The sequence below is a fragment of the Eutrigla gurnardus genome (assembly GCF_963514095.1).
Source record: "Eutrigla gurnardus genome assembly, chromosome: 13".
Lineage (NCBI taxonomy): Eukaryota > Metazoa > Chordata > Actinopteri > Perciformes > Triglidae > Eutrigla > Eutrigla gurnardus.
Genome location: NC_139936.1, coordinates 14,920,432 through 14,943,964, shown reverse-complemented (window position 1 = coordinate 14,943,964; position 23,533 = coordinate 14,920,432). Strand labels below are relative to the sequence as shown.

General features: G+C 43.8%; 2 protein-coding genes across 4 annotated transcripts; both read right to left on the bottom strand.

Moving 5' to 3' along the window:
* Window positions 1-1,809: 1,809 nt before the first annotated feature.
* On the bottom strand, window positions 1,810-23,437 carry oclnb (occludin b). 3 transcript variants are annotated; one of them, XM_084024538.1, is made up of 9 exons: window positions 23,329-23,437; window positions 22,747-22,815; window positions 20,775-21,483; window positions 20,484-20,648; window positions 5,148-5,263; window positions 4,720-4,824; window positions 4,403-4,574; window positions 2,624-2,665; window positions 1,810-2,531 (listed from the first exon to the last, which is right to left on the bottom strand). In XM_084024538.1, the coding sequence occupies exons 2-9, from the start codon at window positions 22,797-22,799 to the stop codon at window positions 2,433-2,435; spliced, it is 1,461 nt and encodes a 486-aa protein (XP_083880664.1). In that variant the 5' UTR covers window positions 22,800-22,815; window positions 23,329-23,437; the 3' UTR covers window positions 1,810-2,432. The 3 variants fall into 3 exon arrangements, with proteins under 3 accessions (XP_083880664.1, XP_083880662.1, XP_083880663.1); XM_084024536.1 differs by lacking the exons at window positions 1,810-2,531; window positions 2,624-2,665; window positions 4,403-4,574; window positions 4,720-4,824; window positions 5,148-5,263 and adding exons at window positions 15,556-16,274; window positions 16,367-16,408; window positions 18,285-18,456; window positions 18,610-18,714; window positions 19,041-19,156 and having other exon boundaries at window positions 23,329-23,418; XM_084024537.1 differs by lacking the exons at window positions 1,810-2,531; window positions 2,624-2,665; window positions 4,403-4,574; window positions 4,720-4,824; window positions 5,148-5,263 and adding exons at window positions 15,556-16,274; window positions 16,367-16,408; window positions 18,285-18,456; window positions 18,610-18,714; window positions 19,041-19,156 and having other exon boundaries at window positions 22,747-22,812; window positions 23,329-23,402.
* On the bottom strand, window positions 8,906-12,833 carry LOC311023679 (occludin-like; the record flags this gene model as incomplete). Its single annotated transcript, XM_084025671.1, has 4 exons — window positions 12,796-12,833; window positions 12,107-12,211; window positions 11,793-11,964; window positions 8,906-8,998 (listed from the first exon to the last, which is right to left on the bottom strand). Exons 2-4 carry the CDS (start codon window positions 12,166-12,168, stop codon window positions 8,906-8,908), a joined length of 327 nt encoding a protein of 108 aa, XP_083881797.1. The 5' UTR covers window positions 12,169-12,211; window positions 12,796-12,833.
* Window positions 23,438-23,533: the final 96 nt, after the last annotated feature.

The window sequence follows — 23,533 nt, the reverse complement described above, 5'->3', positions numbered from 1 at the left end:
TTCATCAACAGGAATTGCCACTCTTCATCCCCTCAACCTGTTCAAATCTTACAATCAGCATATTTACTGCTAATGTTTTCATGCGTTGTGACTGCATTGTCATGTTGGACATGACGGGAACAGCAAGCGCTTTAACTGCATAACAATGTCCACCTGGTGGATTTTAATAGGCTGGCCTGTTATTGGAAGTAGAAACCCAATGGAACAGTTTGACGAGGACACGGAAAACATAAAAACAGCTAAACAACGCATTACAGAGTTTTTTTAAATAAATATTTTAGGTAACACCGATATGTAACACAGGGGAAAGATGTGGCATAAACTAACTGGTACATTCAAATGGAGAGTGGGTCTGACACCATGAATATGTGTTGGATTAGAGATAACAACCCAAACGCATCCAGCTGTTATGAAAGTACATTTTCTCACTCTTACTTTGAAATTGAAAACACTTCTCCCTGACTGCTGAAACTCAGTCAATCATTATATGAGATACATGGCTTTTTCAAGAAATCAGGAAGATTGTGCGATCTGGCTTTTCATTTTGGACATTATCGTCTTTGTAGTTGGACTACATACATGTGGTTTCCTGTTCCAGGTTTAGTTTGTATCATTTGTATAGGCTATACTTAATATAATATCATGTATTATAAAGCCCCTATAATATAATACCCCATATAATATAATGTAGTATAATGTATATATACTTGATTATGTTCCATGCTGATTGAAGTTAAATGTTATTCTGCCCTATATTTCTCATTTTGACAAACACATTACAATCCTTTTATGTATCACCAGAGGTTCCAAGTTATTTAATAGTAGTGATGGATGGATCACAAAAAGGAAAATACAAAACATTTCCATTGTATATGCCTATTTCTAACTTTCTCATAATATTGAGATGAAAACTAGTGCAGGTCATTCTTATGATGGGATCTCTGAGATTTCTAACGTTGTTGAGAGGGAAAACGGGACAACTTGATCCCATTGTTTAATTTGAGGGTGCAGGGTTATATTATCTATTTTTTTGCACAGAGCACTGCTGCTAGAGCTTGAAAGATGTGGTTGTATCACAGGTAAAACAAATGGAACAGCATGTGGTGCATTACGCACCTCCAAATGTACATGTACGTAGCAGACAAGTAGCATCATATGCTAAGACTGAGGGTTAACTCATGCTGTTTAATGTCCCCAGACTAAAACCATGGCCTCCAGCCGTCCCCTCCTGCTGCTGCTCCTGTGTAGTCTGTCTATGGCTGATGCCCAACTGAAGCTGTTTAACCTGCGGGCCAGCAAACTTCCCTCCGACATCTTCGGAACCGCAGACGGCTACGTCAAAGTGTTCTGTGGCTCAGCCACTCTGGGTGAAACGTCTGTTCGCAACAACGACCCAGATCCCTGGTGGGAGGAACAGTTCACCTATTTCAACGCCCAGCAGAACGACATACTGAGGCTGGAGGTTCATGACAGTGACCTCGTCTTCGATGACCTTCTGGGAGTCTGTCAGCGTCAGATCAAGCTGGGAACCCATGAGCACGACTGCTTCCTGAAGAAAGGTGGCACCTTCCACTACGCCTACACCCTCAGCTGAGTCGCCCATGGATCTGACCGGAAGTCTTCACATCTCCATCCTAAAAGACTTAGACCAGACTAATAGTGACTCATCAACATAATCAATAAACCTTGTTCTGGTGGTATAATTGGCTATTTCACAGTTTCTATGATTGTAATGAGAACTGTACTGCAACAACCAAACTTCTCAATGATCATCTTACCTCTTCTACTTGACACAGTTACCCAGCAAGCTCATTAATGACAAACGTTTTTATTGAAACTATATCCCTGCCAAAACATGTCCAATACAACAGAACAGAAGTGTGTGATTCTGCACCAAAACACATATCGAAGGCATCAGTTCAGAGACACAAGCATAATTTCCATCAACGGAACATTTGCAAAATACTAATATATTGTCGAGATGGGAGCATTTGTTCATTTGCTTTTGAATAATGTGATACTCAGAAATCAAATTAATTACATTCAAAGAGAAATGTCTCAATATTAAGGGAACAAGTTACACAAAACAACAATATACATTGTTTCTAAAACACTAAAATAAACATTATATACAAAGGATGTTCAGTAACTCGATGATGTGTCATCTTGGCTTCATGAAGCTGTCACATGTTTTTTAAAAAAAGGCCATAAAAGAAGCTCAATAACTGCTTCATAAAAACATCTCATATCTCACTTTCCATCACCTCTGCTCCTCTGGGAAAAACATACATCACAGTTGATTGACATAATACAGATGTAATTTAAACGGCAACGTGTTGCTCCTATATGGTTTGTGATCAAGTCAAACAGTGAGGGGGGGGGGGGGGGCAGTGAATCTCTATTTCCTTGCATTAGGGGTCGGAGGTGGAGCTTCATGGCCGGCGGTCATATTCGCTGATCTTCCTTTTAATGTGAGACAGTTTGGTCCTGAGATATTTACACCTTTTCTTCTTCAGCTGGTAGTCGGGCGACTGTAAATCAGAGAGCGTTATTCACACAATTCCATTTCATTCACCAAGACGTGACTGGATTTCATTGTAAAGAACATCAGTGTGGTTATTACCTTCTTGAGGTCCTTCAGTCTGTTGTAGGCGTCCACGGCATCCTGACAGCAGAAACATGGTGTCACATTCACACACGTTAGTTCCATGCCTTTACTGTGAGGACACCATTAATCACATGACTCACACTAATATCACAATATGATAATTAATTTGCATTAATGCAGAGCACTTTACACTACATGTCACATGTAGTTTGCTTCTGTGGAGGATTTTCAAGCTCCAATGGAAGAATTACTGAAGTGCTTGTAATTGGGTGTCATAAATCTGTCTGCAGACCGTTTAGCTTCAGCTTAAAATAAATACATTACTACCTGGGTAGTTGGACCCAGTTATGAGGCTCTGCATGGCCTGTAGGTTTCTGGGTCGTTGGAACCAGCTACACTACAGGTGTGTTAGCCTGAGAACCTGAAGCCTGCTGCAGGAGACTGGTAGTTCATTTGGTGGCAAGTTGTTCGCTGCAGGAGGGATGTGGTGAACTGTCAAGTGTTTCATTTTGAGGTGACATGCAGGTTGGTAGCTTGGTCTGGGAACATGAGCACTACAGTTCAAGCCTTGGTTATAGTTTGGTTGGTGTGAGTTTGGTTACCTCTTTATTCTGTGCGACGATTTGGGTGCAGAGTGAGCCATCGTTTTAGAGGAACCTTTGGATGCTACTTTGGCTGGGTGCTTATGTAATTCAGTTCTGGATGTTCACCACCAGTTCATGCATCTCCATGGACCGACCCTCTGAAGAAGCTTTGCTTTTCCAGCTAGTGCTGCACCATGTGACTGTGGGATTTTTCTATCCTTAGCTGTCTTTCCTAAATGCTTCTCCATGTTTTTGAGTTGCTGTTTGGCCTCTCACACACACTACTGAAAACCTCTCACATTCACTACTGTAAACCTCTCACGCACACTACTGAAAACATCTCACACACACTACTGAAAACCTTGCACACACACTACTGAAAACCTTTCACGCACACTACTGAAAACCTCTCACACACACTACTGAAAACCTCTCACATTCACAACTGAACCTTGCACACTGTAAAAAATGTGACTAATGGTTACTATTTTCAGTAGTGTGCGTGAGAGGTTTTCAGTAGTTTGCGTGAGAGGTTTTCAGTAGTGAATGTGAGAGGTTTTCAGTAGTGTGCGTGAGAGGTTTTCAGTAGTGAATGTGGGAGGTTTTCAGTAGTGAATGTGAGAGGTTTTCAGTAGTGTGCGTGAGAGGTTTTCAGTAGTGTGTGTGAGAGGTTTTCAGTAGTGTGTGTGAGAGGTTTTCAGTAGTGTGTGTGAGAGGTTTTCAGTACTGTGCGTGAGAGGTTTTCAGTAGTGAATGTGAGAGGTTTTCAGTAGTGTGCGTGAGAGGTTTTCAGTGGTGTGTGTGCAAGGTTTTCAGTGGTGTGTGTGCGAGGTTTCATCTTCAGTAGTGTGCGTGAGAGGTTTTCAGTAGTGAATGTGAGAGGCCAAACATTTTCAATAGTGTGTGTGAGAGGTGAGTTTGAATTATGGCCTATACGGCCCCTCATAGACGACCCCTCCAGGGGTCTGAGCTCCTCCTCCTGGCCCTGGAGGACGTTAACAGCTGATGAGCCACACCTGAGCCTGATTGAGACTCCAGGTATAAAAGCTCATCTTGCCTACTCTGTTACATGGCTGCTGCATCTGATTAACCCATTTTCACACATCCACACATGCAAACATTATTGACCTTTTTTTGCAGCCTTTGGGCCAGGCTGTAACACGACATATATAGTGCCCAAATCCAGCATGAGGCTGACTTCCACACTCACCAGGAACTGTGGACTGCCCTCCGGGTGCTGGTTTAGGTCTCTATCCAGGTAAACCAGGTCTTGGTTGATGCTGTCCAGCTCAGCTTGCAGGCTCTTGTACTCCTGATGTTCCCGGTCAAATTCCCGTTTGTAGTTCAGACGCTCTTGCTCATCCACAATGGAAGGATACAAACTGCAAAGGAGAATTTATTATGAACGACTCGCCATGACTAGCAACAGTCCACTCGCAAATTTGGCGTGCGTGCACACACACACAAAGCTTCATGTAGCTTTTTCATAACCCTATTTGACAGTAAGATCCCTTCAGGTGGACTCACACAGGAAAGTGGTCCTCCACCAAGTCGTCTCCAGACTCCAAACCAGGGTCATAGTCCTTCATCCGGGGCTTCAGGCCTGCCACAGAACAGCTGATGTCGGAGTCTCTGCAAACACATCATCATCAAACATCATTGTGCTGCTTTGATCGCCTCCACGTCTAACTTGACACATTACATCAATTCTAATTTCTGATTGATTTATTTGCACATTGCATTTAGTTTTGTTAGAATATCTACGGCACTTTCCTGAATAATACATAAACAACCTCTCTTCATCTGAAACACTGCATGACTCTTTTCACATAAACAATCATTTTATCTGAAAACTTACCTAGCTAACAGCAATGTTTGACTTCAGGAACCCTGTTTACATAGATTGGGAGGTTCTCAGCAGAACCCGTCTGAGTTTAGTGAGGTGCATTGCTTACCCTGGTAGGTAAAGAGGCTTGTTGTGGTCCAGCTGGTCCAGATAGTCTCTGGACCCTCTCACTTTGGGGTTACCGTCATTCAGCAGCACCTCTGGACTACCAGACACATTCTTCACCTGAAGCAAGAGACAAGGTCAGATATTTATTTAAACATGTTCCTGTAGATTTTAGTTTGGATCTTAGTTTTGTTGTATGTGTCTTCTGTGGATCAGAGGGCCCTTTGTCATAATAACCCTGATGATGTCATCAGACAACACATTTATTACAGAAAGCATCTAGCTGCATTATGGGAAGTGTATCCAGTATTATCTTTAACGGCCTCTCACAAGTCCCTCAACTGTATGAAAGTCTAATACTAAATCCTATATGTTGTGTGATAGACAATATATTATTGTTAGACTCCTTCACCATGTCACAACCTGCAATGTAAACTACTTTAAAAAGGGAAACATAGCAAGTAAACATTTAAGTGTATGGATCTGACTAGACACAGAAACAAGTCTGCAGTTTCACCACATAATAAACCAATCAACTAAAACCATATATCATCTACAACCTTCAGTGGCATTTTGGAATTTGACTATAGCATGTTTATTCTAATTTTTCTACTTTGTTATATACTAAAATATATAGTATTAAACACATCAGTCTTACATTAAAAACTTGACACTATAAATATAATTCAATTCAATATTACATTATATGATATCATATTAATATCATTTTAAAATGATTGCCATTCCCATTTGCTGATATGGGGCGTGACCCCCATTCTCAGCAATGATTCTGAGCAAAGTCTAGGCATCAGTATCTGTTGACCTTGATGTGTTCCGCACATTAAAAGTCGTTCTTTTTTTTCTCCACTTTTGGTTTGTACATTCAAACAAATCAGGGAACCAAACTCATAAAAATCCTTAATTAGAGGCCATGATGAAAAAGAGGGGAAGAGAGTGAGATTAAGGCTTCCTTCTCCTTATGGCTGCAGGAGAGAGTGTGCCGGAGTCCACTGGTTCTAGTGCTGCAGAGTTGGTGTTCGGGACACCGTGAAGGTGGTCAACTTCAGTTGCTCAGAGAGAGTTTTTAATGTGTATATGTGTTCGATTATGTGAGCAACTCAGGGAGAGGTTTTACAAAGCATGTGAAACTGGACGCAGGAGTTTCACATGCTTTGTAACCGAGGGGAAGATGTTATAAGAAATCTGTTACAAGAGATTTCCAGGTTGGTGACAGGGTGCTGGCCCTTCTCCAAGTCTCCACTTCTGCCTTCCAGGCCACGTTTTGTGGCCCATATGTGATTCAGTAGAGGTCAGGTGAACCAGATTACATTGTTGGTACCCTGAATCCCCCTGAATCATGCTTCAGCCTGCTCATCAGATCTCCGAGAAGGAAACCAATGGGCTGAACAATCCAAGCCTAAAACTTGTCCTGTTATGTAATGCTGAGAGTGTAGCAGGTTGCGTTGTGGGAGGTGATATGACGCCCGCTTGCCTTTAAAACCCTATGGAAGACGACCGTGGTGAGGGACAAGGAGTCAAGACTGCAGGTAAGACTTCACATCGCTCACTGCTTTGCTGTATTTGAGCTTTCCCTTTTCATTTCTTCAAACTACCGGTAATCTATGGCTGTGGGTCATTTTCTGCCTGCATGTTCATCAACAGGAATTGCCACTCTTCATCCCCTCAACCTGTTCAAATCTTACAATCAGCATATTTACTGCTAATGTTTTCATACGTTGTCACTGCATTGTCATGTTGGACATGACGGGAACAGCGAGCGCTTTAACTGCATAACAATGTCCACCTGGTGGATTTTAATAGGCTGGCCTATTATTGGAAGTAGAAACCCAATGGAACAGTTTGATGAGGACACGGAAAACATAAAAACAGCTAAACAACGCATTACAAAGTTTTTTTAATGAATATTTTAAGAGACACCGATATGTAACACAGGGGAAAGATGTGGCATAAACTAACTGGTAGATTCAAATGGAGAGTAGGTCTGACAGCATAAATATGTGTTGGATTAGAGATAACAACCCAAACGCATCCAGCTGTTATGAAAGTACATTTTCTCACTCTTACTTTGAAGATGAAAACACTTCTCCCTGACTGCTGAAACTCAGTTAATCATTATATGAGATACATGGCTTTTTCAAGTAGAAGACATTTTGGACATTATCGTCTTTGTAGTTGGTCTGTGGTTTCCTGTTCCAGGTTTAGTATGTATCATTTGTATAGGCTATACTTCATATAATATCATGTATTATATTACAAGCCCCTATAATACAATACCCCAATGTAGTATAATGTATATATACTTGATTATGTTCCATGCTGATTGAAGTTAAATGTTAATCTGTCATATATATTTCATTTTGACAAACACCTTACTATCCTTTTATATATCACCAGAGGTTCCAAGTTATTTAATAATAGTGATGGATGGATCACAAAAAGGAAAATACAAAGCGTTTCCATTGTATATGCCTATTTCTAACGTTCTCATAATATTGAGATGAAAACTATCGCAGGTCATTCTTATGATGGGATCTCTGAGATTTCTAACGTTGTTGAGAGGGAAAACGGGACAACTTGATCCCATTGTTTAATTTGAGGGTGCAGGGTTATATTATCTATTTTTTGCACAGAGCACTGCTGCTAGAGCTTGAAAGATGTGGTTGTATCACAGGTAAAACAAATGGAACAGCATGTGGTGCATTACGCACCTCCAAATGTACATGTACGTAGCAGACAAGTGAACAGGATGAGGTCAAAGTGTGCTGTCACAAGCATCATATGCTAAGACTGAGGGTTAACTCATGCTGTTTAATGTCCCCAGACTAAAACCATGGCCTCCAGCCGTCTCCTCCTGCTGCTGCTCCTGTGTAGTCTGTCTATGGCTGATGCCCAACTGAAGCTGTTTAACCTGCGGGCCAGCAAACTTCCCTCCGGCATCTTAGGAACCACAGACGGCTACGTCAAAGTGTTCTGTGGCTCAGCCACTCTGGGTAAAACATCTGTTCGCAACAACACCCCAGATCCCTGGTGGGAGGAACAGTTCACCTATTTCAACGCCCAGCAGAACGACATACTGAGGCTGGAGGTTCATGACAGTGACCTCGTCTTCGATGACCTTCTGGGAGTCTGTCAGCGTCAGATCAAGCTGGGAACCCATGAGCACGATTGTTTCCTGAAGAAAGGTGGCACCCTCCACTACGCCTACACCCTCAGCTGAGTCGCCCATGGATCTGACCAGAAGTCTTCACATCTCCATCCTAAAAGACTTAGACCAGACTAATAGTGACTCATCAACATAATCAATAAACCTTGTTCTGGTGGTATAATTGGCTATTTCACAGTTTCTAAGATTGTAATGAGAACTGTAGTGCAACAACCAAACTTCTCAATGATCATCTTACCTCTTCTACTTGACACAGTTACCCAGCAAGCTCATTAATGACAAACGTTTTTATTGAAACTATATCCCTGCCAAAACATGTCCAATACAACAGAACAGAAGTGTGTGATTCTGCACCAAAACACATATCGAAGGCATCAGTTCAGAGACACAAGCATCAGTGAATCTCTATTTCCTTGCATTAGGGGTCGGAGGTGGAGCTTCATGGCCGGCGGTCATATTCGCTGATCTTCCTTTTAATGTGAGACAGTTTGGTCCTGAGATATTTACACCTTTTCTTCTTCATCTGGTAGTCAGGCGACTGGAAATCAGAGAGCATTATTCACACAATTCCATTTCATTCACCAAGACGTGATGGATTTCATTGTAAAGAACATCAGTGTGGTTATTATCTTCTTGAGGTCCTTCAGTCTGTTGTAGGCGTCCACGGCATCCTGACAGCAGAAACATGGTGTCACATTCACACACGTTAGTTCCATGCCTTTACTGTGAGGACACCATTAATCACATGACTCACACTAATATCACAATATGATAATTAATCTGCATTAATGCAGAGCACTTCTGTGGAGGATTTTCAAGCTCCAATGGAAGAATTACTGAAGTGCTTGTAATTGGGTGTCAGCTATATCAGCTTCTGGTCCGTCCGCAGACCGTTTAGCTTCAGCTTAAAATAAATACATTACTACCTGGGTAGTTGGACCCAGTTATGAGGGCTCTGCATGGCCTGTAGGTTTCTGGGTCGTTGGAACAAGCTACACTACAGGTGTGTTAGCCTGAGAACCTGAAGCCTGCTGCAGGAGACTGGTGGTTCATTTGGTGGCAAGTTGTTTGCTGCAGGAGGGATGTGGTGAACTGTCAAGTGTTTCATTTTTAGGTGACATGCAGGTTGGTAGCTTGGCCTGGGAACATGAGCACTACAGTTCAAGCCTTGGTTATAGTTTGGTTGGTGTGAGTTTGGTTGCCTCTTTATTCTGTGCGACGATTTGGATGCAGAGTGAGCATCGTTTTATAGGAACCTTTGGATGCTACTTTGGCTGGGTTCTTATGTAATTCAGTTCTGGATGTTCACCACCAGTTCATGCATCTCCATGGACCGACCCTCTGAAGAAGCCTTGCTTTTCCAGCTGGTGCTGCACCATGTGACTGTGGGATTTTTCTATCCTTAGCCGTCTTTCCTAAATGCTTCTCCATGTTTTTGAGTTGCTGGTTGTAGCAGAGGTTGGTGGCTGGTTGGTGGCCTGGGGGGTTCACTACAACCGGTCTGTATATTGAAAGCTGTATGTGTTCCTGTTGGGAACACAGTTTTTAATGGGGGAGGTGTGACAACCCCTCCAGGGGTCTAGAGCTCCTCCTCCTGGCCCTGGAGGACGTTAACAGCTGATGAGCCACACCTGAGCCTGATTGAGCCTCCAGGTATAAAAGCTCATCTTGCCTCCTCTGTTACATGGCTGCTGCTTAATTTGATAAACCCATTTTCACACATCCACACATGCAAACATTATTGACCTTTTTTTGCAGCTTTTGGGCCGGGCTGTAACACGACATAACATACACTCAACAAAAATATAAACGCAACACTTTTGTTTTTGCTCCCATTTTTCATGAGATGGACTTAAAGATCTAAAATTCATTCCAGATACACAATATTTCCATTTCTCTCAAACATTGTTCACAAATCTGTCTAAATGTGTGATAGTGAGCACTTCTGCTTTGCTGAGATAATCCATCCCACCTCACAGGTGTGCCACATCAAGATGCTGATCTGACATCATGATTAGTGCACAGGTGTACCTTATACTGCCCACAATAAAAGGCCACTCTGAAATGTGCAGTTTTGTCTCACAGCAAAATGCCACAGATGCCACAAGCATTGAGGGAGCGTGCAATTGGCATGCTGACAGCAGGAATGTCAACCAGATCTGTTGCTCGTGCATTGAATGTTCATTTCTCCACCATAAGCCGTCTCCAAAGGCGTTTCAGAGAATATGGCAGTACATCCAACCGGCCTCACAACCGCAGACCACGTGTAACCACACCAGCCCAGGACCTCCACATCCAGCAGGTTCACCTCCAAGATCGTCTGAGACCAGCCACTCAGACAGCTGCTGAAACAATTGGTTTGCATAACCAAACAATTTCTGCACAAACTGTCAGAAACCGTCTCAGGGAAGCTCAACTGCATGCTCGTCGTCCTCATCGGGGTCTTGACCTGACTCCAGCTCGTCGCCGTAACAGACTTGAGTGGGCAAATGCTCACATTCGATGGCGTCTGGCACGTTGGAGAGGTGTTCTCTTCACGGATGAATCTCGGTTTACATTGTTCAGGGCAGATGGCAGACAGCGTGTGTGGCGTTGTGTGGGTGAGCGCTTTGCTGATGTCAATGTTGTGGATCGAGTGGCCCATGGTGGTGGTGGGGTTATGGTATGGGCAGGCATCTGTTATGGACGAAGAACACAGGTGCATTTTATTGATGGCATTTTGAATGCACAGAGATACCGTGATGAGATCCTGAGGCCCATTGTTGTGCCATACATCCATGAACATCACCTCATGTTTCAGCAAGATAATGCACGGCCCCATGTTGCAAGGATCTGTACACAATTCTTGGAAGCTGAAAATGTCCCAGTTCTTGCATGGCCAGCATACTCACCGGACATGTCACCCATTGAGCATGTTTGGGATGTGCTTGACCGGCGTATACGACAGCGTGTACCAGTTCCCACTAATATCCAGCAACTTCGCACAGCCATTGAAGAGGAGTGGACCAACATTCCACAGGCCACAATTGACAATCTGATAAACTCTATGCGAAGAAGATGTGTTGCACTGCATGAGGCAAATGGTGGTCACACCAGATACTGACTGGTTCTGAGTCCCCAGACCCCCAATAAAGCAAAAAAATGCACATTTCAGGGTGGCCCTTATTGTGGACAGTCTAAGGCACACCTGTGCACTAATCATGATGTCAGATCAGCATCTTGATGTGGCACACCTGTGAGGTGGGATGGATTATCTCAGCAAAGCAGAAGTGCTCACTATCACACATTTAGACTGATTGGTGAACAATGCTTGAGAGAAATGGTAATATTGTGTATCTGGAATGAATTTTAGATCTTTAAGTCCATCTCATGAAAAATGGGAGCAAAAACAAAAGTGTTGCGTTTATATTTTTGTTGAGTGTATATAGTCCCCAAATCCAGCATGAGGCTGACTTCCACACTCACCAGGAACAGTGGACTGCTCTCAGGGTGCTGGTTTAGGTCTCTATCCAGGTAAACCAGGTCTTGGTTGATGCTGTCCAGCTCAGCTTGCAGGCTCTTGTACTCCTGATGTTCCCGGTCAAATTCCCGTTTGTAGTTCAGACGCTCTTGCTCATCCACAATGGAAGGAAACAAACTGCAGAAGAGAATTTATTATACGACTCGCCATGACTAGCAACAGTCCACTCGCAAATTTGGCGCGCGTGCACGCATGAAAAAGTTTCATGTAGCTTTTTCATAACCCTATTTGACAATCAGATCCCTTCAGGTGCACTCACACAGGAAAGTGGTCCTCCTCCAGGTCGTCTCCAGACTCCACACCAGGGTCATAGTCCTTCATCCAGGGCTTCAGGCCTGCCACAGAACTGCTGATGTCGGAGTCTCTGCAAACACATCATCATCAAACATCATTGTGCTGCTTTGATCGCCTCCACGTCTAACTTGACACATTACATCAATTCTAATTTCTGATTGATTTATTTGCACATTGCATTTAGTTTTGATAGAATATCTACGGCACTTTCCTCAATAATACATAAAAAAACATCTCTTCATCTGAAACACTGCATGGCTCTTTTCACATAAACAATCATTTTATCTGAAAACTTACCTAGCTAACAGCAATGTTTGACTTCAGGAACCCTGTTTACATAGATTGGAAGGTTCTCAGCAGAACCCGTCTGAGTTTAGTCCATTCACCATAAACACTTTTCTGTATGTTGAGCCCTTTTTCCACATGCATATATACTTTAATTCAAGTTATTGTCCTAATTGTTCACAATGGAGAAATAGGAACAGCTGCTTTTTAACCAACATAACAGATTTTAATCTGAATTTTCTTTCTAAAGCCTTGTCAAGCGGCGTCCCACCATCCTGACGTTGCTAAGACCCACAGTAAACTCATTGGGCTTCATTTCAAGGTGGAGGTTGAGAAAAAAAATGGACCCTTGTGAGGTGCATCGCTTACCCTGGTAGGTAAAGAGGCTTGTTGTGGTCCAGCTGGTCCAGATATTTATTTAAACATGTTCCTGTAGATTTTAGTTTGGATCTTAGTTTTGTTGTATGTGTCTTCTGTGAATCAGGGGTCCCTTTGTCATAATAACCCTGGTGATGTCATCAGACAACACATTTATTACAGGAAGCATCTAGCTGCATTATGGGAAGTGTATCCAGTATTATCTTTAACGGCCTCTCACAAGTCCCTCAATTGTATGAAAGTAAAAATAGTACTCATAAAAATCGTTAATTAGAGGCCATGATGAAAAAGAGGGGAAGAGAGTGAGATGAAGACTTCCTTCTCCTTGTGGCTGCAGGAGAGAGTGTGCCGGAGTCCACTGGTTCTAGTGCTGCAGAGTTGGTGTTCGGGACACCGTGAAGGTGGTCAACTTCAGTTGCTCAGAGAGAGTTTTTAATGTGTATATGTGTTCGATTATGTGAGCAACTCAGGGAGAGGTTTTACAAAGCATGTGAAACTGGACGCAGGAGTTTCACATGCTTTGTAACCGAGGGGAAGATGTTATAAGAAATCTGTTACAAGAGATTTCCAGGTTGGTGACAGGGTGCTGGCCCTTCTCCCAGTCTCCACTTCTGCCTTCCAGGCCACGTTTTGTGGCCCATATGTGATTCAGTAGAGGTCAGGTGAACCAGATTACATTGTTGGTACCCTGAATCCCCCTGAATCATGCTTCAGCCTGCTCATCAGATCTCCGATAAGGAAACCAATGGGCTGAACAATCCAAGCCTAAAACTTGTCCTATTATGTAATGCTGAGAGTGTAGCAGGTTGCGTTGTGGGAGGTGATATGACGCCCGCTTGCCTTTAAAACCCTATGGAAGACGACCGTGGTGAGGGACAAGGAGTCAAGACTGCAGGTAAGACTTCGCTCACTGCTTTGCTGTAATTTGAGTTTTCCCTTTTCATTTCTTCAAACTAATCTATGGCTGTGGGTCATTTTCTGCCTGCATGTTCATCAACAGGAATAGCCACTCTTCATCCCCTCAACCTGTTCAAATCTTACAATCAGCATATTTACTGCTAATGTTTTCATACGTTGTGACTGCATTGTCATGTTGGACATGACGGGAACAGCGACTGCTTTAACTGCATAACAATGTCCACCTGGTGGATTTTAATAGGCTGGCCTATTATTGGAAGTAGAAACCAAATGGAACAGTTTGATGAGGACACGGAAAACATAAAACAAGTTTTTTTATAAATAATTTAAGAGACATTGATATGTAACACAGGGGAAAGATGTGGCATAAACTAACTGGTAGATTAAAATTGAGAGTGGGTCTGACAGCATAAATATGTGTTGGATTAGAGATAACAACCCAAACACATCCAGCTGTTATGAAAGTACATTTTCTCACTCTCACTTTGAAGATGAAAACACTTTTCCCTGACTGCTGAAACTCAGTCAATCATTATATGAGATACATGGCTTTTTCAAGTAGAAGACATTTTGGACATTATCGTCTTTGTAGTTGGACTACATGTGGTTTCCTGTTCCAGGCTTAGTATGTATCATTTGTATAGGCTATACCCCGATAATATAATACCCCAGAAAATATAATGTAGTATAATGTATATATACTTGATTATGTTCCATGCTGATTGAAGTTAAATGTTATTCTCATATATATTTCATTTTGACAAACACCTTACTATCCTTTTATATATAACCAGAGGTTCCAAGTTATTTAATAGTAGTGATGGATGGATCACAAAAAGGAAAATACAAAACATTTCCATTGTATATGCCTATTTCTAACTTTCTCATAATATTGAGATGAAAACTAGTGCAGGTCATTCTTATGATGGGATCTCTGAGATTTCTAACGTTGTTGAGAGGGAAAACGGGACAACTTGATCCCATTGTTTAATTTGAGGGTGCAGGGTTATATTATCTATTTTTTACACAGAGCACTGCTGCTAGAGCTTGAAAGATGTGATCACAGGTAAAACAAATGGAACAGCATGTGGTGCATTACGCACCACCAAATGTACATGTACGTAGCAGACAAGTGAACAGGATGAGGTCAAAGTGTGCCGTCACAAGCATCATATAACTGAGGGTTAACTCATGCTGTTTAATGTCCCCAGACTAAAACCATGGCCTCCAGCCGTCCCCTCCTGCTGCTGCTCCTGTGTAGTCTGTCTATGGCTGATCCCCAACTGAGGCTGTTTAACCTGCGGGCCAGCAAACTTCCCTCCGGCATCTTAGGAGCCACAGACGGCTACGTCAAAGTGTTCTGTGGCTCAGCCACTCTGGGTGAAACGTCTGTTCGCAACAACAACCCAGATCCCTGGTGGGAGGAACAGTTCACCTATATCGCCCAGCAGAACGACATACTGAGGCTGGAGCTTCATGACAGTGACATCATCTTCGATGACCTTCTGGGAGTCTGTCAGCGTCAGCTCAAGCTGGGAACCCATGAGCACGACTGCTCCCTGAAGAAAGGTGGCACCCTCCACTACGCCTACACCCTCAGCTGAGTCGCCCATGGATCTGACCGGAAGTCTTCACATCTCCATCCTAAAAGACTTAGACCAGGATTAGACCAGACTAATAGTGACTCATCAACATGATCAATAAACCTTGTTCTGGTGGTATAATTGGCTATTTCACAGTTTCTATGATTGTAATGAGAACTGTACTGCAATAACCAAACTTCACAATGATCATCTTACCTCTTCTACTTGACACAGTTACCCAGCAAGCTCATTAATGACAAACGTTTTTATTGAAACTATATCCCTGCCAAAACATGTCCAATACAACAGAACAGAAGTGTGTGATTCTGCACCAAAACACATATCGAAGGCATCAGTTCAGAGACACAAGCATCGTTTCCATCAATGGAACATTTGCAAAATACTAATATATTGTCGAGATGGGAGCATTTGTTCATTTGCTTTTGAATAATGTGATACTTAGAAATCAAATTAATTACATTCAAAGAGAAATGTCTCAATATTAAGGGAACAAGTTACACAAAACAACAATTTACATTGTTTCTAAAACCTTAAAATAAACATTATATACAAAGGATGTTCAGTAACTCGATGATGTGTCATCTTGGCTTCATGAAGCTGTCACATGTTTTTTAAAAAAAGGCCATAAAAGAAGCTCAATAACTGCTTCATAAAAACATCTCATATCTCACTTTCCATCACCTCTGCTCCTCTGGGAAAAACATACATCACAGTTGATTGACATAATACAGATGTAATTTAAACGGCAACGTGTTGCTCCTATATGGTTTGTGATCAAGTCAAACAGTGAGGGGGGGGGGGGGGGCAGTGAATCTCTATTTCCTTGCATTAGGGGTCGGAGGTGGAGCTTCATGGCCGGCGGTCATATTCGCTGATCTTCCTTTTAATGTGAGACAGTTTGGTCCTGAGATATTTACTCCTTTTCTTCTTCATCTGGTAGTCGGGCGACTGGAAATCAGAGAGCATTATTCACACAATTTCATTTCATTCACCAAGAAGTGACTGGATGTCATTGTAAAGAACATCAGTGTGGTTATTACCTTCTTGAGGTCCTTCAGTCTGTTGTAGGCGTCCACGGCATCCTGACAGCAGAAACATGGTGTCACATTCACACACATTAGTTTCATGCCTTTACTGTGAGGACACCATTAAATCACATGACTCACACTAATATCACAATATGATAATTAATTTGCATTAATGCAGAGCACTTTACACTACATGTCACATGTAGTTTGCTTCTGTGGAGGATTTTCAAGCTCCAATGGAGGAATTACTGAAGTGCTTGTAATTGGGTGTCAGCTATATCAGCTGCTGGTCTGTCCGCAGACCGTTTAGCTTCAGCTTAAAATAAATACATTACTACCTGGGTAGTTGGACCCAGTTATGAGGGCACTGCATGGCCTGTAGGTTTCTGGGTCGTTGGAACAAGCTACACTACAGGTGTGTTAGCCTGAGAACCTGAAGCCTGCTGCAGGAGACTGGTGGTTCATTTGTTGGCAAGTTGTTTGCTGCAGGAGGGATGTGGTGAACTGTCAAGTGTTTCATTTTGAGGCGACATGCAGGTTGGTAACTTGGCCTGGGAACATGAGCACTACAGTTCAAGCCTTGGTTATAGTTTGGTTGGTGTGAGTTTGGTTGCCTCTTTATGCTGTGCGTCTTGGGACGAGAGTGCAGAGTGAGCCATCGTTTTAGAGGAACCTTTGGATGCTACTTTGGCTGGGCGCTTATGTAATTCAGTTCTGGATGTTCACCACCAGTTCAGGTATATCCATGGACCGACCCTCTGAAGAAGCTTTGCTTTTCCAGCTAGTGCTGCACCATGTGACTGTGGGATTTTTCTATCCTTAGCCGTCTTTCCTAAATGCTTCTCCATGTGTTGGAGTTGCTGGTTGTAGCAGAGGTTGGTGGCTGGTTGGTGGCCTCGGGGGTTCACTACAACCGGTCTGTATATTGAAAGCTGTATGTGTTCCTGTTGGGAACACAGTTTTTTATGGGGGAGGTGTGACGACCCCTCCTGGGGTCTGAGCTCCTCCTCCTGGCCCTGGAGGACGTTAACAGCTGATGAGCCACACCTGAGCCTGATTGAGACTCCAGGGCTGCATTTCAAAAACAGTTTGAGTCGCCCTCGCTCACTTGCCCTAAGCACTTGCCCTTGGGGGAATCCCCGCCGCCATCTTAAGGGCTGTTCCATTTCTCTGAACAGCTGAAGTGAACTCCGTGAGATCGACCCTTGAGGGCTGAGTGATCGAGTCAACAACGATGGTCACTCCAGAGCTGTATATCACCCACAATGCATTGCAGTGGTGCACGAAAAATATGTCCATGCGGTGGCGATAATGAACCTCAAACACCATTGTCTGCTGTCTATTCACCACCAAGGAAGAAGAAAATGAATTACATTTAATTCATTTTCTTAAATTGTGCAATTAGACTGTCTGTTGCAGAGTTATGGCAGAGCCCACCGTTTACAAGTGTAAGTATATAAGCCGACGTATTGCCATCAAGCGTAGAATACGTCTTTGTCTCAATGAAATGAGTCTCCGCATATTTTGTGTAATTTGGAATAGGCAGTATAGCGCTACTCCAACAACGTGTGGTTGATCCATGATTGTCTGGGCTGTTAGTGAACGAGGGCAGGTGTGTTCCATTTACCTCTTTCACTCCTCCTCCGCCCACTTTCCCTCCACCCTCCAAGTGGCCTCCGTGTGACGTCATAGCAAGGGCTGAGGGCAAGTGATCGAGGGCGACTCAAACTGTTTTTGAAACGCAGCCCAGATATAAAAGCTCATCTTGCCTCCTCTGTTACATGGCTGCTGCTTAATCTGATTAACCCATTTTCACACATCCACACATGCAAACATTATTGACCCTTTTTTGCAGCCTTTGGGCCGGGCTGTAACACGACATAACATATATAGTCCCCAAATCCAGCATGAGGCTGACTTCCACACTCACCAGGAACTGTGGACTGCCCTCAGGGTGCTGGTTTAGGTCTCTATCCAGGTAAACCAGGTCTTGGTTGATGCTGTCCAGCTCAGCTTGCAGGCTCTTGTACTCCTGATGTTCCCGGTCAAATTCCCGTTTGTAGTTCAGACGCTCTTGCTCATCCACAATGGAAGGAAACAAACTGCAAAGGAGAATTTATTATGAACGACTCGCCATGACTAGCAACAGTCCACTCGCAAATTTGGCGTGCGTGCACACACACACACACACACAAAGCTTCATGTAGCTTTTTCATAACCCTATTCGACAATCAGATCCCTTCAGGTGCACTCACACAGGAAAGTGGTCCTCCTCCAGGTCGTCTCCAGACTCCACACCAGGGTCATAGTCCTTCATCCGGGGCTTCAGGCCTGCCACAGAACTGCTGATGTCGGAGTCTCTGCAAACACATCATCATCAAACACATCATTGTGCTGCTTTGATCGCCTCCACGTCGAACTTGACACATTACATCAATTCTAATTTCTGATTGATTTATTTGCACATTGCATTTAGTTTTGATAGAATATCTACGGCACTTTCCTGAATAATACATAAACAACCATCTCTTCATCTGAAACACTGCATGGCTCTTTTCACATAAACAATCATTTTATCTGAAAACGTACCTAGCTAACAGCAATGTTTGACTTCAGGAACCCTGTTTACATAGATTGGGAGGTTCTCAGCAGAACCCGTCTGAGTTTAGTGAGGTGCATTGCTTACCCTGGTAGGTAAAGAGGCTTGTTGTGGTCCAGCTGGTCCAGATAGTCTCTGGACCCTCTCACTTTGGGGTTACCGTTATTCAGCAGCACCTCTGGACTACCAGACACATTCTTCACCTGAAGCAAGAGACAAGGTCAGATATTTATTTAAACATGTTCCTGTAGATTTTAGTTTGGATCTTAGTTTTGTTGTATGTGTCTTCTGTGGATCAGAGGGCCCTTTGTCATAATAACCCTGGTGATGTCATCAGACAACACATTTATTACAGGAAGCATCTAGCTGCATTATGGGAAGTGTATCCAGTATTATCTTTAACGGCCTCTCACAAGTCCCTCAACTGTGTAACAGTCTAATACTAAATCCTATATGTTGTGTGATAAACAATATATTAGTGTTAGACTTCTTCACCATGTCACAACCTGCAATGTAAATTACTTTAAAAAGGTAAACATAGCAAGTAAACATTTAAGTGTATGGACCTGATGAGACACAGAAACAAGTCTGCAGTTTCACCACATAATAAACCAATCAACTAAAAACCATTATCCTGATATATCATCTACAACCTTCAGTGGCATACATTTTGGAATTTGACTATAGCATGTTTATTCTATTTTTTCTACTTTGTTATATACCAAAATATATAGTAATGAAAACACATCAGTCTTACATTAAAAACTTGATTTCAGACATTGTATTACTAACTTACTCGATACCACAGAACGTTGTCCTGAGGCTCCTCTCATACTTCCTAAAACAACCTGTTCTCTCATATGATAAACATGCAGCCTTCACCAGGACCAACCAGTTCTTCCACTTCTCCCTGCAGGTCTGAATACCACCGATACTATCACAGCATCAACAACAAGAAGCCTGACACTCTCACACACATGGAATGAAAACTATGTTGGTTTTCAGGTTAACACTTTAACGTGTGCCACTGGCCTCAAAAACCACCATGATGTAATTACTGGAAATGTGGGTAACACAGTAGATTTCTACTAATGTTCTTTTGTACATCCACACATCAGGCTTACAAACTGTCATTTAGATGTCTTGGCTTCGAATAGGATTTTATTCTTAGAAGATATCCTCCTGTCAACACATCATGCTAAAAGTAGGAGTGGCTGAACAGACCACACCCAGAAACTGCCCATGAAACTCTCCCTCCTGACACCGACAACACACCACTTCTCATCTTTCACATCTGTGTTTTTTTTTTTAAGGACACAACAAAGAAGCTTAGGTTGGATCCATTTCCTTGAAGTAACAATATATTTCCTATGCAGTTGTATTTCGAGTGAAAAATAATATCTGAGATGAACCAGAAATATATAGAAATTGATGTAAATCCTCAAATATGTGTACAGATTACACACAAATCTTTATTTAAAAAAAAACAAAAAAACATTGCAAATCACAGGCTCACAAAGTTTCTCTCACCCACTCCCCGACACTGGTGTGGAGGCCATCACTGACCACCTTCACTTCCTCCCAGAGAACGCGGTCCGGGCCCCAGTGCCTGATCTTAGCGCGAGTCCTGACTGCAAACACCAGCAGGATGATGAGGCCAACAAACACCAGGAAACCCAGAACAATAGCTATGGCCTGCAGGAACAACAGCACAGCACCAAACATCAGTGGGCATTAATAAATAACATGGACACCATCATGGACACTGCCTCCATCTTAAACTGTCACTTCACAATGAAAGTGCAAAGCAAGCATACACACCTCTTGAGGCTCCACCACACAGTAATGGTAGAGGTACTGGTTGAGGAAGATGCCCTGGGCCTGGGTCTGGGTCTGATATTGGGCACACAGCTGCCGGATCTGGCTGTAGTAGACAGACCCTGTGGACTGGGCCGTTGGGTTCACCGCCACCAGGTACACGATAGTGGCGATGATCATCAGAAATGCCAAGATGGCACAGATGATGATGGTTGCTAGGTAGAATTTTTGTGAGCGGGCAGCATTTTGCCTCGAAACAACCAACACAAATATGATGAGCACAGCGATGAAGGTAATGCCAGAGATGGCGATGATGAAGCCTTTGCCAGCTCGGGGATCCATTTGTGTACCTCCACCATAGGAGCCGCCAACGCCACCTCCATAACCACCCCCACCGTATGAGCCCCCACCGTATGAGCCCCCACCGTATGAGCCCCCCCCGTATGAGCCCCCACCGTATGAGCCCCCCCCAATGCCTGGCATCAAGCCAGCTCCACCTCCCATACCCATGAGGCTCATATCATAGTCCCAGGCCAGGGTGGAGGCCACACAGGCAAACACAGCCACACACATGATGATGATGATGATACACAAGATCTTCATGATCCCAGGTGGTGACGTCCAGCGGTAAAAGTGAAGCATCTTCTCTGCTGGGTAGTAGGAATAGGCCGGGTTGGACATGAGCTCGCTGTGTCTGTGTCTGCTGCTGTGGCTGCAAGAGAAGAGGAGAGGAAACTATCACCACATCGTGTCATTCAAATGTCCCCTAGAACCTGAATGCACACAGGAAAGAATGAGGACCGAGGAGACGGGGCAGTATGTCTTGGACCTACATGGAGCTGGGCTGATGTTTGGATAAAGAACTATGTGGTTGACTTTAAAGCAGAAACATGGCCTCTGTGTTAAAAGGAGACAATGGTTGCAAACACATGCCTGGCGTCTGGCACACAACTTTGATGTAGTGTTGCTTTAGAAAACATATCTCAAGTAGCTTAATGCTTGTTAGCAATTGTAAAAAAAATGTATTCTTTCAAAAGTGAATTCAGGGTTCCACGGGACACTTTAAGGACGTAGTGGTGACGGAGTATGGTGGTACATGGCGGTGTAGTGATGACGGAGTATGATGGTACATGGCGGTGTAGTCATGACGGAGTTTGATGGTACATGGCGGTGTAGTGGTGACGGAGTATGGTGGTACATGGCGGTGTAGTGGTGACGGAGTATGATGGTACATGGCGGTGTAGTGGTGACGGAGTATGATGGTACATGGCGCTGTAGTCATGACGGAGTTTGATGGTACATCGCGGTGTAGTGGTGACGGAGTATGGTGGTACATGGCGGTGTAGTGGTGACGGAGTATGGTGGTACATGGCGGTGTAGTGGTGACGGAGTATGGTGGTACATGGCGGTGTAGTGGTGACGGAGTATGGTGGTACATGGCGGTGTAGTGGTGACGGAGTATGGTGGTACATGGCGGTGTAGTGGTGACGGAGTATGGTGGTACATGGCGGTGTAGTGGTGACGGAGTATGGTGGTACATGGTGGTGTAGTGGTGACGGAGTATGGTGGTACATAGCGGTGTAGTGGTGACGGAGTATGATGGTACATGGCGGTGTAGTGGTGATGGAGTATGGTGGTACATGGTGGTGTAGTGGTGACGGAGTATGGTGGTACATGGCGGTGTAGTGGTGACGGAGTATGGTGGTACATGGCGGTGTAGTGGTGACGGAGTATGATGGTACATGGCGGTGTAGTCGTGACGGAGTTTGATGGTACATGGCGGTGTAGTGGTGACGGAGTATGATGGTACATGGCGGTGTAGTGGTGACGGAGTATGATGGTACATGGCGGTGTAGTCGTGACGGAGTTTGATGGTACATGGCGGTGTAGTGGTGACGGAGTATGGTGGTACATGGTAGTGTAGTGGTGACGGAGTATGGTGGTACATGGCGGTGTAGTGGTGATGGACACTTACTGTTTGCTGCCCCCTGAATGGTGCGCCCCAGCGTTGTGTTTGTTACTCGGCATGATGAAACTCAGCCTGCTAAGAAGAAAAGAACAAAAACAGAAGAAAAGTTACTTTTGTATAACGTTAACTATCAATATTACAGCGGCCCATTGTGTATCCATCAAACCAAGACAGGGCCTTCGGATTTCAACCAGAGTGGCAGGAAAGTGACACATCCACCTGGTGAAGCTTCACCTTGTGAAAGAAGCAGGAAGCTGCTCGGCCTTCAGCTTTGTTTGTGGTGAAACAAGGCCAGTGGATGGGTGGAGAGATAGTGTATCACACCTTCTATTTACAACCATTCAAGTCAAGTAGACTCAAACACTTTACATTTGCAAATAATCATTTCTGCTCTCATGTTGGACAGTAACATCATTCAAAATGGCGTAAATAAACGTCACGAAGGTTCCTCGAACGTTTTCGAACGTGAACGTATAAAGACCTGTGTTCCTTGCCGCGGTCCCGCGTCACCCCCTCACCACCTGTTATTGAGGTCTCGTGTCCCTTATTGCGCCCAGAAAGCCGAACGGAACGCTGAAATGGACCCACCTGTTTGATGAACCGTCTGATCCTGATGAAGACCGTATTACGCTGATGTGACGAATGCAAACAACACACACTGTGCGCGCGGACGCATCCTTCCTCTCAGCAGGACGCGCCTACAGGTGTGCGTTGATCACGTGGGCTCCTCCCAAGACAGGACCAACCTGTCCTCCCCCCGCCCAGCTCCACAACAACGGGGACAGCGGACTTT